Consider the following 15,183-nt stretch of genomic DNA (forward strand, 5'->3'; position numbering starts at 1 on the left):
GGAAACAGTCAAATGCATAGTTCTTGTTTTGGGAGATGATATTTTTTTCCTTGTAAATCATCTCTCTGTTATGTATTATTATATTTGTTATTTTGAATGTATAATGCAAGCATTTGAGTTTGAGTGTGTTCCTCTATGTTGGATTTTGTGCTTGTGTCTGGATGAGACTTTTAGGTGATCTCAAACTAAGTACATTGGTGGTATTCTCTTGACTTGGAATCTACATCTGATCCATATTTGTTCCCAGTTCCCCTTTGTCTTACTTTTTCTTGGGTGCTTTAATTGTAATTCTAGAACTTTGTACCATTCCATTTTCTTCCTTTTTACTGGCGCTGATATAACCTAAATGTGTTGCAAACGCCGTAAAACTCTTAAAAACAAAAAACAAACAGATCACCCAAAAGTCCCATCCGGACACAAGCACAGGATCCCACTAAGAGGAATACACTCCGTGCTTTAAAAATATCATATCAAAATATAAACTATTTAAGTACATAACATAAAGATTAGAAAAATATCATCTGTCGAAAAAAAGGTAAAAATACCTTTGACTGTCTCCCTCCCGGTTAAGCATCCCCGCTAGGACCAGGATAAAATCCAAGCAATCTATCTCAATCCAGAACAAAGACAGAGAGCAACATGGAAAGGAAAAACAGATGTGGGGGATAGAAGTAGAAGATACAGCAGCTGACCTATCTTCGTTATCTGACCGCAGGTCCGACCCAGGTGTAGCTTTGTTTTGAATAATTTATGAATGAGACACTTACAGTACAGTATATGATGTCATTTCAGTGCCTAAGGAAAAGAACATGACACACAACACATAGGGACAAGTAGCTAATGTTTTTAAGAGTTTTACGGCGCTTGCAACACATTAAGGTCATATCAGCGCCAGTAAAAAGGAAGAAAATGGGATAGCAAAAAGTTATAGAATTACAGTAGTTAAAGCACCCAAGAAAAGGTAAGACAAAGAGGATTTGGTTCAAAGAGATGTAGATTCCAGGAGCACCCTATCAAAGTACTTCAGTTTGAGATCACCAAAGTCTCATCCAGACAAGCACAAGTCCCCACTAAGAGGAATATTGTTTGTTTTTGTTTTTAAGGGTTTTACGGCGCTTGCAACACATTAAGGTCATATCAGCGCCAGCAAAAAGGAAGAAAATGGGATAGTAAAAAGTTCTAGAATTACAATTAAAGCACAAAAGAAAAGGTCAGACAAAGGGGAATTGGTTCAAATAGGGAACAGGTGTAGATTCCAAGAGCACACTGTCAAAGTACTTAGTTTGAGATCATCTAAAAATCTCATCCAGACACAAGCACAGATCCCCACTAGGAGGAATACACTCAAATGTTTACCAATCATATAATATAATATGTACACTAAACATAGTACAATGCATAAACAGAGAGATGATTTACAAGGAAAAAAATATCATCTCCCAAAACTATAACTATACATTCGACTATATCCCTCCCAACTAAGGAACTCCGGCAAGGATCAGGACAAAACCAAGTAATCTTATTCCAAGACAATGACAGGAAACAATTGAAAAGCAGGTACAGGGGGATAGAAGACACAGTAAGTACCTCCCTGCCCACTATGGGAGGTCGGAACCCCACCCAGACTAAGAGGAATACACACTCAAATGTTTACAAATCATAATCATATATACATACAATATGTAAACATAACATAATATAGTGCATAACAGAGATGATTTACAAGGGAAAAATTATAATCTACCAAAACTAATTATACATTTGACTGTTTCCGTCTCAGCCAGGGTCAGGACAAAACCAAGTAATCTCATTCCAAGACAAAGACAGAAAACCAAGTTGGAAAACAGATATAGGGGAATAGAAGACACAGTGAGTGCCTCCCTGCCCACTGTGGGAGGTCAGGAACCCCGAAGTAGCTAAGGCAGATTTAGATTTCAGTTCAGTGTATCTACAGGACTCGTTGGAATCTTGCAGGCCGAATTCCAGCACGTTCTGCAATACGGGGTGGCGTTCCCGACCCCCCAAAGTGGGCAGGAAGGTACTTGCTGTGTCGTCTATACCTGTTTTCCAATTGCTTTCTGTCTTTGTCTTGAAACGAGATTACTTAGTTTTGTCCTGACTCTGGCCGGGCACCATGGCTGGGAGGAAAACAGTCAAATGTATAGTTATTATAGTTATAGTTTTGGGAGATGATTTTTTTTTTTAAATTGTAAATCATCTCTCTGATGTGTAGTGTTTTTTGGGGTTTTTTAAGTATACGGGTGAATTGCACCCAGCCAGTTTTTTTCCTCATATTTTGTTACCGGGTGCGTTGCACCCAGCCTGGGTTGACTATGGTCAAAATTTTGTCCCTGAATAAAATATTACGTTCTTTGACTTTGACAATAATTCCTATAATTTGCATATGTATTTATAACCACTATGGAAACGCTCATTCTGAATTTTAAGGGAAAAAATTGTTTCTGGGCTAAAATATCTACAGTTGTTTGGTCGCTTCGGAATAGGGTTAAATTGCTGCATGACAACTATAATTCGGAAGGAATGGAAAACAGACACAATATGAATATATGGAATAAATACTACAATTTATTGCTGCCTGAAAATTTAAAACAGTTCATTAAATTTCAACCTGTGTGGTAGAAGAAGTCACATCATGTGATGTGAATTTATATCGTCTAAACATCAATAATGGTTAATAGTAATAATTCATTATCAAATTATGTACAATTCCATACAAAATACAAGGACTGAAGAAAAATAATAAATGGAAAAAAAAGTTTTAAAAATACTCCCCCCCCCCCCCCTCCCTTCCCACTCAGCAATAAGAGGAACACATTCTAATGTTTACAAATCATATGTTCAAAATAAAAAATAAAAAAAAGTAAAAACAGAGAGTATGATTTACTAGGAAAAAAAATATCATCTCCCAAAACTACAATTACACAATTCAACTGTTTCCCTCCCACTCCCAGTCCCAGCCAAGGACTCGGGCCAAGGTCAGTACAAAACTTAGCAATCTGATTCCAAGACAAAGACAGAAAGTAATTGAAAATCAGGTCAGGGGGATAGTATAGAAGACACAGCAAGAACCTCCCCGCCCATTGTGAGAGGTCGGGATCCCCACCCAGCTTTATATTTATAGTCATTCTTCTCTACCCATCCCATCCCAAGACCTTACAAATAATCATAACCAGTGTAGAGCAAGGTAAAAGCATTTTTTTAATGAATGATCAAATAGTTATTTTAAAAAACAAGATATATGAAATAAGTAGCACTAGTACCAGGTATCGGAGACATTAAAAAATCCTACCAGCCCAACCAAAAATCCTACCAGAATTTATCGCAATCTGACATTACAAAATGACACAAAGTAGTAAATTTCCAGACATTTACTTATAATACTATACTGTTACTATACTACTGTACTGTTTTTATTGACTTTATGAATCCTTGATTTGGCTATGAATTATTATCATTACGGGTATTATTATTTTTTATTTCACTTAAGATTGATAATTTATATTGTAAAGTGCCCAGAGCTTGTGTTTTACACGAGAATGAGCGCTGTATAAATGTGTATTATTATTATTATTATTACTATCAATACCATTTGAGGGAATTCTAAAGCAAGAACAATTTAGGTCCAAAGGACATCATTAAGAGGTACACCAAGGTACACCTGGTGGACTTTGGCACCGTATCCGAAAACAACGAGAGAGTCCTGACGGCACTTGGTGTCAACCCAGAAATAACCAGAACGAAGGCCGAACAGCTCAGCAGAAGGAGCAGGAAGGACGACACGAGTGACGACGACGATAGCGAAACCGATGAAGGAAGAGGAAAAGAGCGAAGTATACTCTCCCATGAATAACAAGATTGTTCCGGATGTAGGACGTGAATCTTAATTTTTTTTAAAACAAAAAAAAAACGATAAAGTAATTGTTAGATATTATCAATACATATTATATATATATACATCATTCTTATTTCAGTCCAATGTTTAAAAATTATATACATCTGAAATAATGGCTACTACTACTACTATATTTAAAAAGGGGTATTGTATGAAAATAATAAAGGGTTGCAAATTCAGGAGGCAAAAACTTACTGAACTTTTACACAAACACATTGAGTGACCCATTTCTGAGCGCTGAACTCCAGTAAAAAAGACATTGTGTACTTGCTTTTTTTCCGTTTAGCAGGTGGTTGGAAAATAAACTGAGGGCTTATGATGATGATATACTGAATTCAGTAAATTATACGAAAAATTGGCAACCTTGATAATATGCAGCAAATTAATCCCAAAATTTTTAATAAAAAAAACAACAAAAACAATGTTTGTACACATCCTACAAATCTAAATATATTCTGAAGACATGATGAAGATTGAGCTGAAATAAAAATCCTTCAAAAATACCCCCTCCCCCCCTCTCTCTCTCTTTCTTAAAAAAAAAAAAAAAAAGGGCAGATACTTCAAAGTCTGAAAATCACTGAGTTCAGATAGTCAATGTAAGAAACAAACAAAACAAAACCAAAGCACCTTTTAAAAGTAGGCTACGTAATCATCATTTCAATTTCTAAACAATGAGGTCAATCGGAGGTCAGTGAATTAACTGTCAAAAGTTTCCGTAATAAATAACACTAACCATCTCTTGCTATCCTTGATACATTAACGCTCTCCTTACCAGCCATTTTCAGGATTTTCCCAAAAACTTCACACCCAACTAACACAAAAATAGATATTTTATCACTCAAACACAATAGCAGTAAGTTCTTGCGATAAATAATTTCTTTACCAAAACATGCTCAACAACACACTGTTCATTTTCTTTAAATTTTATGATGTACAAGAGAAATTTGAATAAGAAAAATGTTGATTGCATCGTCGTTACGAATGTGACGATTTTCCTATAGTTGGTAAGGAGAGGGTTAACAAAAATATATCGCAAAGGACTGTCACCCAAAGCTATTTTATAAGACAAGACCCTGCTAGCCAATCACTACTGGTTGGACAAACAAATGGGTGGAGGGAGAAAAATATTCAGACGCAAATCGATCACAGTACTTGCAATAAAATACCAACTGAGCAAAAACAGTAGACAGTGGAGATCGGAGAAGACAAGGACAGATAAATCGAGTTAGTTGAATTTTAACCTTCTGTCAATTTCAGCACAAGAGGATAATTTTGTTCTCCCTAAATATTGTGTATCAGATTTAAGGGAACTGACAAGACTGAGAGGACAAGAGGCATAAAAAAATAAACAATTTCACGGCTGTAACAACTCCATTACTTCTTGTCAAAGTAATAATATTTGAATGTTGTATATCAATTATCAAGTGTGATAAATTAAAAGATTTAAACATTCAATAGCGTTAAATATAAGACAGAATAATTATATGAAAAAAAAACAATTATTTACAGATTTGATATATAATCTTGAACACTTGAGGTGATTTTCAATAACAATCTCAAAATTTCTATGAATTAACAAACAATACACTTCGAGTCCAAATGAGGCAAATCTCATATAAAATGAATCACACTGAATCATCTCTCTTTGCTGCCAATACCAAAACTAGGATTTTTGCTTTGATTTTTTACTTTAAAAGTTAATGATATTGAAGAAATCATACATTTATTTACACAATTCACAATTTTATACAACGACATAGTTCTATAATTTGAATCCAATCCAAATAAACAGAGAGGGCCTAAATTAAATGATTCAGTAGTAAATCAAGAGTGTCACCATTGACACATGGCTAAGTCTTTTGATAAATGTTTTAAATTTCCTCTCACTTTTAAAGTTATTTTCTTTTCCTTTTTTTTTTTTTGTTTGGTTGATTTTTTTTTTTATCTTTTTAATCTGCTGAAATAGAACCTTAACATAAATAATTGTTAATTTGAGAATTCCATGTTGAAAGTGATGAAGGAGCTCGGACCATTCTTACAAGATAGTACACCACTGAGAGTGGCTTGTATGACTTAAAGTCATGTTATTCTCAGTCTCTTCTCTAAAACTAGATTCTGATTTGGTCGGAGACGACAACATCTCATCGACCGTCACTTTTTCCTTCTCCTCGACAAACTTCTTTGTTGAGCTTTGAGTTTTGCCGTAGTGAGGCGTGGAGTTGGTTGAAACTCCAAGAATCTTTCTGGCCTTTGGCGCTGCTCGGCTGGGAGTTTTTTGGCTTACACTTGTGTCAAGAACTATCCTGGCTGGAGATTTCCGGCCACCAGTTTTGGCTGCATCCCTCGTGATTGCGGTGCGGGCAGGAGACGATGACGTTTTCCCGGTATTTGGAGACTTTATCTTGTGCTTGTAGCTCAATTCTTCAGAAGAATAAAATTTGGCAGGAGTAAACATTTTCTTCACCACCCGTTCAATTTCATTGTTCTCCTCTTCAGACATTTGTCGTTTGATTCCCGCTGATTGTGTTGGTGGAGACCTCGGAGTGGAAATCTTGGCTGTTTGTACTCTGCTTCTGACAGACTCGTCTGTTTTTTCCACAACCAAAGTGTTGTCTGACCCATCACGCTTCGGAACAATTTTGGGTGTATTTGTCAACTGAGATACCGATTTCCTAGGTGTTTTAGAAGAAATAGGAGCTTTAGGGGTTTCTGATGGTATAGTTCTGACTTTTTGTTGATTTTCATTATCCTTTTGTTTTTGGAAATCGACCTGAGACAAGTGTGTCCTTGGTGTTTGAAATTCATGCATAAAATCCATGGTCTCACTTGAAGTTACAGTTTCTTCTGATTCCATGTTTTGGTGCCTTAACGATCTTCTAGATTTCTTTGCACTGGCTTTAGTGTCTGCATTAACAATGGGAGATAACCTCTCACCTCTTGTCACCTCTGCATCCCCGCCATCTGTTGCTTTTTGTGACACGGATCTTCTTGATGAAATTTTTGTTGGAACTGGCAACTGATCTTTGACAGGTGGCAAAACTTCGCTTGTCCTCTTTGAGGCAACTTTACGGGTAACCTTGGTATCGTTTTTTCCTACATTTGAATTCACCTTCTTTCCACCAGTCGCATTGCCAGCCCTTTTCGTCTTCACTGGTTGTGGTGGCCCCATATGAATGGAAGATCTACGACTCCTTGTTTTCACACCAGGGGGAGATACTGGAATAAAGAATCTCGGAGCTTTGAAGCCTTCCAGGTCAGTTACTGCTCCACCAATGATGGTTTCGTCGTCATTGAATACATTTTGACGCGTCAGAGTTGTCCGTCTGAAATTGGAGAGGGACGAGAAAAAAAAAAATAGCTATGTAAAAATTTTTAATTGCATGTCTCATCAATAACCTTATTTTAAATGCAAACATTTGTAGAGCAACATTCCACAAATTACTTCTGCTCAACGCTCTTCACTACAGTCAATTCATTCCTCCAAGTGCAGATATATGGTCTAGTGGTCTAGAGCTTTGGCCACCACATCAATATTTATATGATTTATTTATTGAATTAATACACCTTTTCGTCTCATGATTTCTACGTCGTAAATGTGAGTAAAATGTGCTGTCTATTCGTTACAAAAGTAACTGAAATTTCTATGTTTAAATCATGTCTATTTCTCATTGTATTATATATTCATTTTATAAATGTAAAGCGCCTGGAGCCTGTTGAAATGGGGTAAGACGCTTTACTATTTGTCATTTATTAATTATTAATATCAAAAATACATATCATATTCTGAGTAATACTAAGCTGCTTAGGAGCTGTGGACCTTAAAAAGTAATAAACAAAAACGATTTTTAACAGTTTCAAAAAAGAACAAAATACTGTTCCGTTTTGGGTATGTAGTTCTTTTTTATATTCATTTTTGTTTATTTCATATATATATTATATTCTAATCAATTTTTTAAAAAAAGAAAGAAAGAAAGAAAAAAAAACCCACCTGGTCATTTTGGTAAACTTTGGGGTCTTCATATTTCCAAAGGCTTCTTCAGCAGAGATCCACTGAGGACTGGCATTTTCATGATCATTATTTTCCTGGATGGTTGGTTGAACCAGGGGGGTGCTGAAACACAACAAGTATATCGTTATTTTCCTGGATGGTTGGTTGAACCATGGGGGTGCTGAAACACAACAAGTATATCGTTATTTTCCTGGATGGTTGGTTGAACCATGGGGGTGCTGAAACACAACAAGTATATCGTTATTTTCCTGGATGGTTGGTTGAACCAGGGGGGTGCTGAAACACAACAAGTATATCGTTATTTTCCTGGATGGTTGGTTGAACCAGGGGGGTGCTGAAACACAACAAGTATAAATCATATGTTTGAAAAGCATGAAGAGCGGGGGAGACCCTGACAGTCTTTTCTAATTTCTACCCATCAGCCTTTTAATTTTAAACTGATCTGTAGCTTTTCTCAATACCAATTATTTTCTTTTTATAATGCAGATCTGCCAACTCTTCACATTCCAAAAGTGGAATCAGAACACCTGAAAATAGGAATTTGAGACAAAAAATATAAATTTCACCTCTTTCCACACACACACACACTTGATCTTTTTTATTCTTACCATTATCACAGACCTGCCAACCTTCCCAGGATGAAAAGTGTATTTTTTGACCCTAAAAAGTTTATTTATTTAGCAAAAAAGTGTATTTTGTCCGCACATGTGGAAAAAGGGCATACAATACAAAAATATATATAAAATCTATCACCAAATCTAAATCAAAATAAACTCTGATCTTCATCATTCAAGCAATCTCTAGTGATTACAAAATTATGTATTTAATGACCATTTTAAATTAGTATAAGGCTCAGAAATTGCAATATCTAAGGAAATAGCTTTCGAAGCACTCAAAGAAAATAACCAAAAGACCCCAAACACCTTGGTAGTATTGGTGCTAATGTCAGTGGAAGAAGTGGTGGTTCTTGTAGCGATAGTCCTCTAGTGGTGGTGGTAATGATGATGAAGCTGTGGTAGAAGTGATGTGGTGGTGATTGTGGCAGTGACAATGGTGGCGGTTGTAGAAGTGGTGATGCCATGGTGGTGATGGTAAGAGATGATGATGCTGATGTACCAAATGAAGTTGTGATGGTGACATCTGCCCAGTACATCAGTTATGAGTAAGTTTTGAGATAAACTATTTGGGAGAGTGATCTTCAATTCAATAGATGACATTTTGCAACAGTAGCAAGATATTTTTCAGATATGTTATCAAATGATCCATCTCTCTTTCTTTCTTTTTTTTTTTTTTTGAGCATTCACTACTACTACTACTATATCACTACTACTTTTACTACTAGATACTACTAATACTATTACTTTGGTCAAATGATGGGAAATTCGCAAGTATGAAATATGCAAAAACAAGTTAAATACTTCTAAAATGGTTCTAGAGAATTCATTTTGAACCAAATACCGTTCCTAAAGCTGCCCACTTTTTGATTCAAGCAAAGAGTGTGTAGGGTAACATAGTTACCAAGAGCTCTCACTTCTCTTAACCGCAATGCTATTGCCGCGTGCCAGGCGAGACAGCGAGGTGGGTGTGCTCCGCGTGTATTATGCGCGCTAGGCTTACTGATACAATGAAGAAAATACGAGTAGAAGACGGAAGATGCGTGGCTTCACCAAAAGCGGAAAGTGAGAGCTCTTGGTAACATAACAATCGTTACCTACACGCTCTTTGATTCAAGACTCGTACAAAGTAATACAGAAAAAAAAGATCAAAATAAATTTTATAAATCAAAATAGAGTAATTTTAGTCATTATAAAGGGAGATAATCCATTTATGTTTAAGTAATATAGTAATATAGTTTTTAACTGAAGGCTTCAAAGTCAAAGATGTTAGTTCAATTTAATTTTCACTTAGAATTTTAGATTCTATTTAAAAAAGCAAAATGGCAAAAAAAAATGGCATTAAAATGGCAAAAGCTTAAATGTGGTCTGAGACTATTTAAAATATAAAATAAGCTTATATGCATAATTGTATTCAAATCAGTAAAAATGTATGCAAAAAATATTGGTGAAAACTGGCATCATATAGCTAACTTTACTAACTGAAATGATAACTATAGTATTACTAAATATGATGCATCATTCATGTGTGTATCAAAGCATCAAATGTAGTATCAACATCATTCACATTACATATTTGAACAAAAATCGTACTAAATCCTTTGGAATCGTATCCGCGAATTTGGGTCCAAAAATCATACTAAAATACGTTAAATCGTACTGGTTGGCAGGTCAGCATTTTTGAAAATCGGTATAATAGAGACAATGCCGGAATAGTACAAAAAAAGAAGAGTGAAAATAGAAATGATTCCGCCAAAAGCTGAAGGGTTGGCAGATATGTATAATGCATAATAATCGTCTTTCATTGTCGGCAAATTCCAAGTTTAAGAGTTTTTGTCAAAATGAGGGTCATTTTCATTAATCAATATCTGAAGAACGAATTTTCTGGCAAAAATTTTAAATACATTTTCTTCTTCCATAAAGGCCAAAGTTTCCGGCTGATGATTGTATGGCAGGGAGCGATTTTTTAAAGTCATCAGTTGAAAGGGTTGTTTACAAGTGGTTGGGAGGGAGTTCAAATCTGACCGAGGAGGGGAAGAAAGAGTAAAAAAGCTGGTTTGTTTCATGTAACGGTTTCCATTGGAGATCGTTAATGAGCTGAGTTACGCTTGTCTCCCACTCATAGTTTCCACTGACAAATCTGTTATTTCAGATCATGGCAATATACTACTATAGACAGATTTATTTAAGGAATGGATAAAGTTTCATCCTCATATTCTTTGACAACAGATCTATATAAATCTATACCTGAGATAAGTTTAATCATTATATATTGTACTAGTACTACATACATAGGAATAATGCATTGCAATCATCACCAAAGTCGTAGTTATAATCTAAGTCTAAGTATAATAATACAATATGATGCAAACTTAACAACAAAGTATGGAAATTCAATTCCTTTGGAAACTGGATTTTAAAAAGTACAAACAGTTGTTGGAAAAAAAGGTAAATCTGGGCATCCAGATAACTCAGCAGGCGAGCATCCAGCTGGTGTCACTGGGTACAGCCAATATCATTTTTTACCGTTCCCCCTCCCCTTCCCCTATCAGCACAGTGAATGGTTAGTGATTGTTGCTGTCTGTTGAATGGTACAGAAAATGACATAAAACAAAACTCTCGCTCCAAAGAGACGCTAACCTTAATCTCTGGCTCCAAAGAGACATTTTATTTTTTTAAACTTTATTCATCCCCAATGGGAAATTTGTATTTAGGGTCTATTTTCCAAGGGAAGACTGGAATAACCCAGGCGTCAGCACTGCAAAGTGAGCTAGGGTGAAGTGACTTGCTCAAGGCCACACAGCATGGCGGGTGATCGAGATCGTACCCTTTTAGGTACGAAGCAAAGACCGTACTGCTGAGCTACGCTGTCCAACTCTAAAGGAATATTTTTTCATTTAGTCTAATATTAAGGCTCCCCCTTCATGAAGGCTTCACCAGAACATGAAATGACTCACCTAGCCGCAAAAATGGTTGAACCAGTAAATGTCATTCGTCTATTAGATCGTCGCAGTGCCATGATTCACATTCAGTTCAGGTGCGTCTATCAACAAAGTATCTGCAATAGAAGAAAAATAATCCAAAATACATAATAGTGTCATTTTCTTCCAATATTTAATTTTTTTTTTATTATCATTATTATTTTCTTTTTTTAATAATGAAAAAAATATATATTGAACAATTTTCTGAAAAAAAAAATGTATTAGCTTACTCTCGATCTGACTGTTGGTCCCAAGTACAAGTACAAGTAATACACTAGTTGTATTATAATAAACAGAGTTGCCAATTCAAAAGGAAACATTTGCTGAACTTTAAAGCAACCACATTGATCGACCCCTTTCTGGTGGTGGTAGTGATGATAATAGTAATAGTGGTGGTTGTGATGATAATAGTAATAGTGGTGGTTGTGATGATAATAGTAATAGTGGTGTAGTGATGATAATAGTGGTGGTTGTGACGGAGGCGATGAATTGGTGGTGATGGTGATGAAAATAGTGGTGGTTGTGACGGAGACGATGAATTGGTGGTGGTAGTGATGATAATAGTAATAGTGGTGATCGTGACGGAGACGATGAATTGGTGGTGGTAGTGATGATAATAGTAATAGTGGTGGTCGTGACGGAGACGATGAATTGGTGGTGGTAGTGATGATAATAGTAATAGTGGTGGTCGTGACGGAGACGATGAATTGGTGGTGGTTGTAGTGGTAGTGATAGGATAGTGGTTGTGATAATAATGTGCTGGTAGTGGTGGTTGTTTTAGAAGTGATGGTAGTGATGCTGATGAAAATGATGATGTAGTGGTGATGGTGGTGGTGGTTTTGTAGGAGAGGTTGTAATGACGATGATAATGAATTGGTTGTGGTTGTTTATGGCAGTAGTGATGATGTGGTAGTGGTTGTTGTATTCATGTTAATCGTGGTGATAATAGTGTTGTGGTGGTTGTACTGGTGGTGGTACAGATGATGATGATGATGATGTGGTTGTAGTAGTTGTGATCTCGCAAAATTCAAGGAGTTTTCAAGAAATTTTCTCCTAAAATGAAATTCAAGTAATTTTCAAGGAGTTTATCTCAGTGATATCAAAATCAAGGAGGAGTTTTCAAGGTGTCCTTGAATTTAAGGAGGCCGCAGGAACCCTGCTAATACGACTACAACCATTGTTTTGGTTCTCCGCCACCATTTTGTTTTGTGAAGTATTGAAAACAGTCCTAGGTTGTGGTTAGCTCGAGGTTGGAGGATTGTTTTCTATTATGGTTAGTCATAAGTCTTAGTTAAGGTGCTAGGGCTAGGGTGTTAGTGTTTGTTTTTCCTATTAGGGTTATTTAAAGGTACTAGATAGTACTAGTACTAGTAGGTACTTTGGTAAACGTCCATTTGACCCTCCAGCAGGGAGCCGATAAATGGGCTAGTGGCTGTGACCCGATTTTTTTGACTTTTGAGTGATGGGTCTCAGAAAAAGTTCCATAGATTTTTTGTTTATGGGTGGATTTTAATGATTGATGTCTTATTTTCTTCAGGAGAAATTACTCTATCGTTTGGTGTAGTTTATTTTAAAATCAATGACAATTTAGTATAACTTTTGATTATGGATATAATAGGGTATAATTTAGCTTTGGATAATTAAAAGATTAGAACTTGGTAAATCAAAATTTCATGCTGGCTCGTTTATTTAACATCTTAACATTTATATAAAATTAAATTCAGGGCAAAGTTGTATACCGCATCCATGAAATTCGTTCCAGCAAAATCCTTACTCAAATATTAGCGGCCATTTTAGACCAGTTTTGAAATCCAAATGGTGGTTACTACCGGAAATGCAACACTTTTCAGGTCACAAAGTCCGTCGGTAAATAACAAAGGCAAATAGAAGACCATTTTTCAGCCTTTAAACTAACATAACTTTTCTTCTGCTTATCTGATTTTCACAATTTTGGTATCATTAGAATCGTGTTGAAAAGCACTTTAAAATGATATAGGTTTCATTGAGCTCAATCCAATTTGAATTTTTTACCAAAGTACCTAGTACTAGAGGTTTTATTTTTTTTCTTAGGGTTAGTTGAAGGAATACTTGGGCTTGGGTTGTTTCCCTTAGCACGAGTCGCTTTCGGAAGGCCTTCCTTTTATTAAAAAAAAAAAAAAAAGGGGACAGGAATTCTGCCTTGTAATTACGTGAAATACGTTGATCTCCTCCACCCCCCCCCCCCCCCCCCCCCCCCCCCCTCTCTCTCTCTCTCTCTCTCTCTCTCAAACTCGCCCGAGCCCTGTCAAGGTGAGTGTGAGAGCCCTAGGCCTTGAGAGTAGAGACAAGAGATACACTATACACTGTGTGCAAGTTAACGGCAACGGAAGCGTCAACACAGGAACAGTAACCTGAGGAGAGTGTTGACAGCTCAGAGATTAGCAACGAATGTTTTGTTTTGAGCTTTGATTAAGCCAATTGACAATTGATCAACAAATCAGTAAAACGATTGAGTTAGAGAGGAAAAGAATTTTTTAAAAAAAAAAAAGGGGGGGGGGGGGGGGGGGGGGGGGCGGCCGGTGACCAAAACAAAAGGTCAATGAATGGCATTTTCGAGTTCAAGTTCAATGACCCGCCAGTACCAGCGTCAGAATTCGGCGTGGCTCTAAAACGAAACGGAGACAGCGTGTCCGTCCATTTGACATGTCTTCCGTTCAATTTTAAAGTGAATTCATGTATTGAATCGTGAATATTTGCTCTTATTAACTTTCTAGTTGCATTTCAATCAAAAGAAAAGATACAAAATGATTAAATCTTACCTACCGATTTCAAAATCTGCATCAACGTTTGTTTGCTATTGTTTGGGTACTATAGTTACATGAACTTTGACCTCTTGTGAAACGGAATACTGTATGCACAATATTTGTGGGAATAACTTGCCGCCTCAAATACCAATAATAGAGTCTCGATTGATTTGTTGATTTATTAATTTTATTTTATTGTTGTTTTGTTTGTTTTGTTGTTTTGTTTTTGGTGTGTTTTTATTGATTGGTTTTTAATTCATTTATCAATATATTAATATAATATACTAATTTTCTGATTTTCCTTTCTTTGTCATTAAAACTTCAAAATCTCAATATAAAGTTTATTTCTTTCGCGATGAAACACTGGCTACTGATAAGTGCCTTTCGCTTTCAGGATCTACGTATCTACATACCCGTCTCGGCATCCAACCCATGTCCCCTTACTTCAACAGTCACGAATTCCTTTTCTATTAGCTGCGGTCAGCGGCGATGTGATTTTAATGTTCAGTTGTGTTTTGTTCAGGATATTAAGTAGTTGGAAAAGTTGATACGAGTCTCTTTGTGTGTATGAGAGAGAGAGAGAGAGAGAGAGAGAGAGAGAGAGAGAGAGAGAGAGAGAGAGAGAGTAGACTATAAACGAATTTTGATTAAATGTAATGACTTTCAAGACAACCACTAAATTGTGTTAATTTATTACAACCAGCAATAGTAAAAGGAAACAGGGTCGAATGAAATTATGATCAGGTCAGGTATATCTCAGGGAGCAATACTTTTATCTACCTAATATTGAAGGCATACATTTGACTTCTAGAACAAGACTAATATCATTCAAATATTATAGCTGGTGGGGATCCCGACCTCCCATAGTGGGCAGGGAGGTTCT

The 15,183-nt window shown here is 36.2% G+C and overlaps 1 protein-coding gene across 2 annotated transcripts; it reads right to left on the reverse strand.

Annotated features, from left to right (window-relative positions):
- Nucleotides 1–3,214: 3,214 nt before the first annotated feature.
- LOC144966252 (uncharacterized) lies at nucleotides 3,215–14,398 on the reverse strand. Of its 2 annotated transcripts, none has more exons than XM_078902446.1 (4): nucleotides 14,320–14,398; nucleotides 11,494–11,594; nucleotides 7,902–8,024; nucleotides 3,215–7,236 (listed from the first exon to the last, which is right to left on the reverse strand). In XM_078902446.1, exons 2-4 carry the CDS (start codon nucleotides 11,553–11,555, stop codon nucleotides 5,949–5,951), a joined length of 1,473 nt encoding a protein of 490 aa, XP_078758572.1. In that variant the 5' UTR covers nucleotides 11,556–11,594; nucleotides 14,320–14,398; the 3' UTR covers nucleotides 3,215–5,948. The 2 variants fall into 2 exon arrangements, with proteins under 2 accessions (XP_078758572.1, XP_078758573.1); XM_078902447.1 differs by having other exon boundaries at nucleotides 5,813–7,236; nucleotides 14,316–14,398.
- Nucleotides 14,399–15,183: the final 785 nt, after the last annotated feature.

This window comes from Berghia stephanieae, chromosome 2 (genome assembly GCF_034508935.2).
Source record: "Berghia stephanieae isolate SIO BIC M18660-M18661 chromosome 2, UCSD_Bste_1.3, whole genome shotgun sequence".
In the NCBI taxonomy this organism is placed as follows: domain Eukaryota; kingdom Metazoa; phylum Mollusca; class Gastropoda; order Nudibranchia; family Aeolidiidae; genus Berghia; species Berghia stephanieae.

Bases quoted from the DNA above. Each gene is read 5' to 3' on its own strand.
- LOC144966252 (XM_078902446.1), bottom strand. From the start codon at position 11,555: ATGGCACTGCGACGATCTAATAGACGAATGACATTTACTGGTTCAACC. The intron at 8,025-11,493 runs GTGAGTCATTTC...GTTGTGTTTCAG, and splicing joins TCAACCATTTTTGCGGCTAG to CACCCCCCTGGTTCAACCAA. The intron at 7,237-7,901 runs GTGGGTTTTTTT...CTCCAATTTCAG, and splicing joins AAGTTTACCAAAATGACCAG to ACGGACAACTCTGACGCGTC.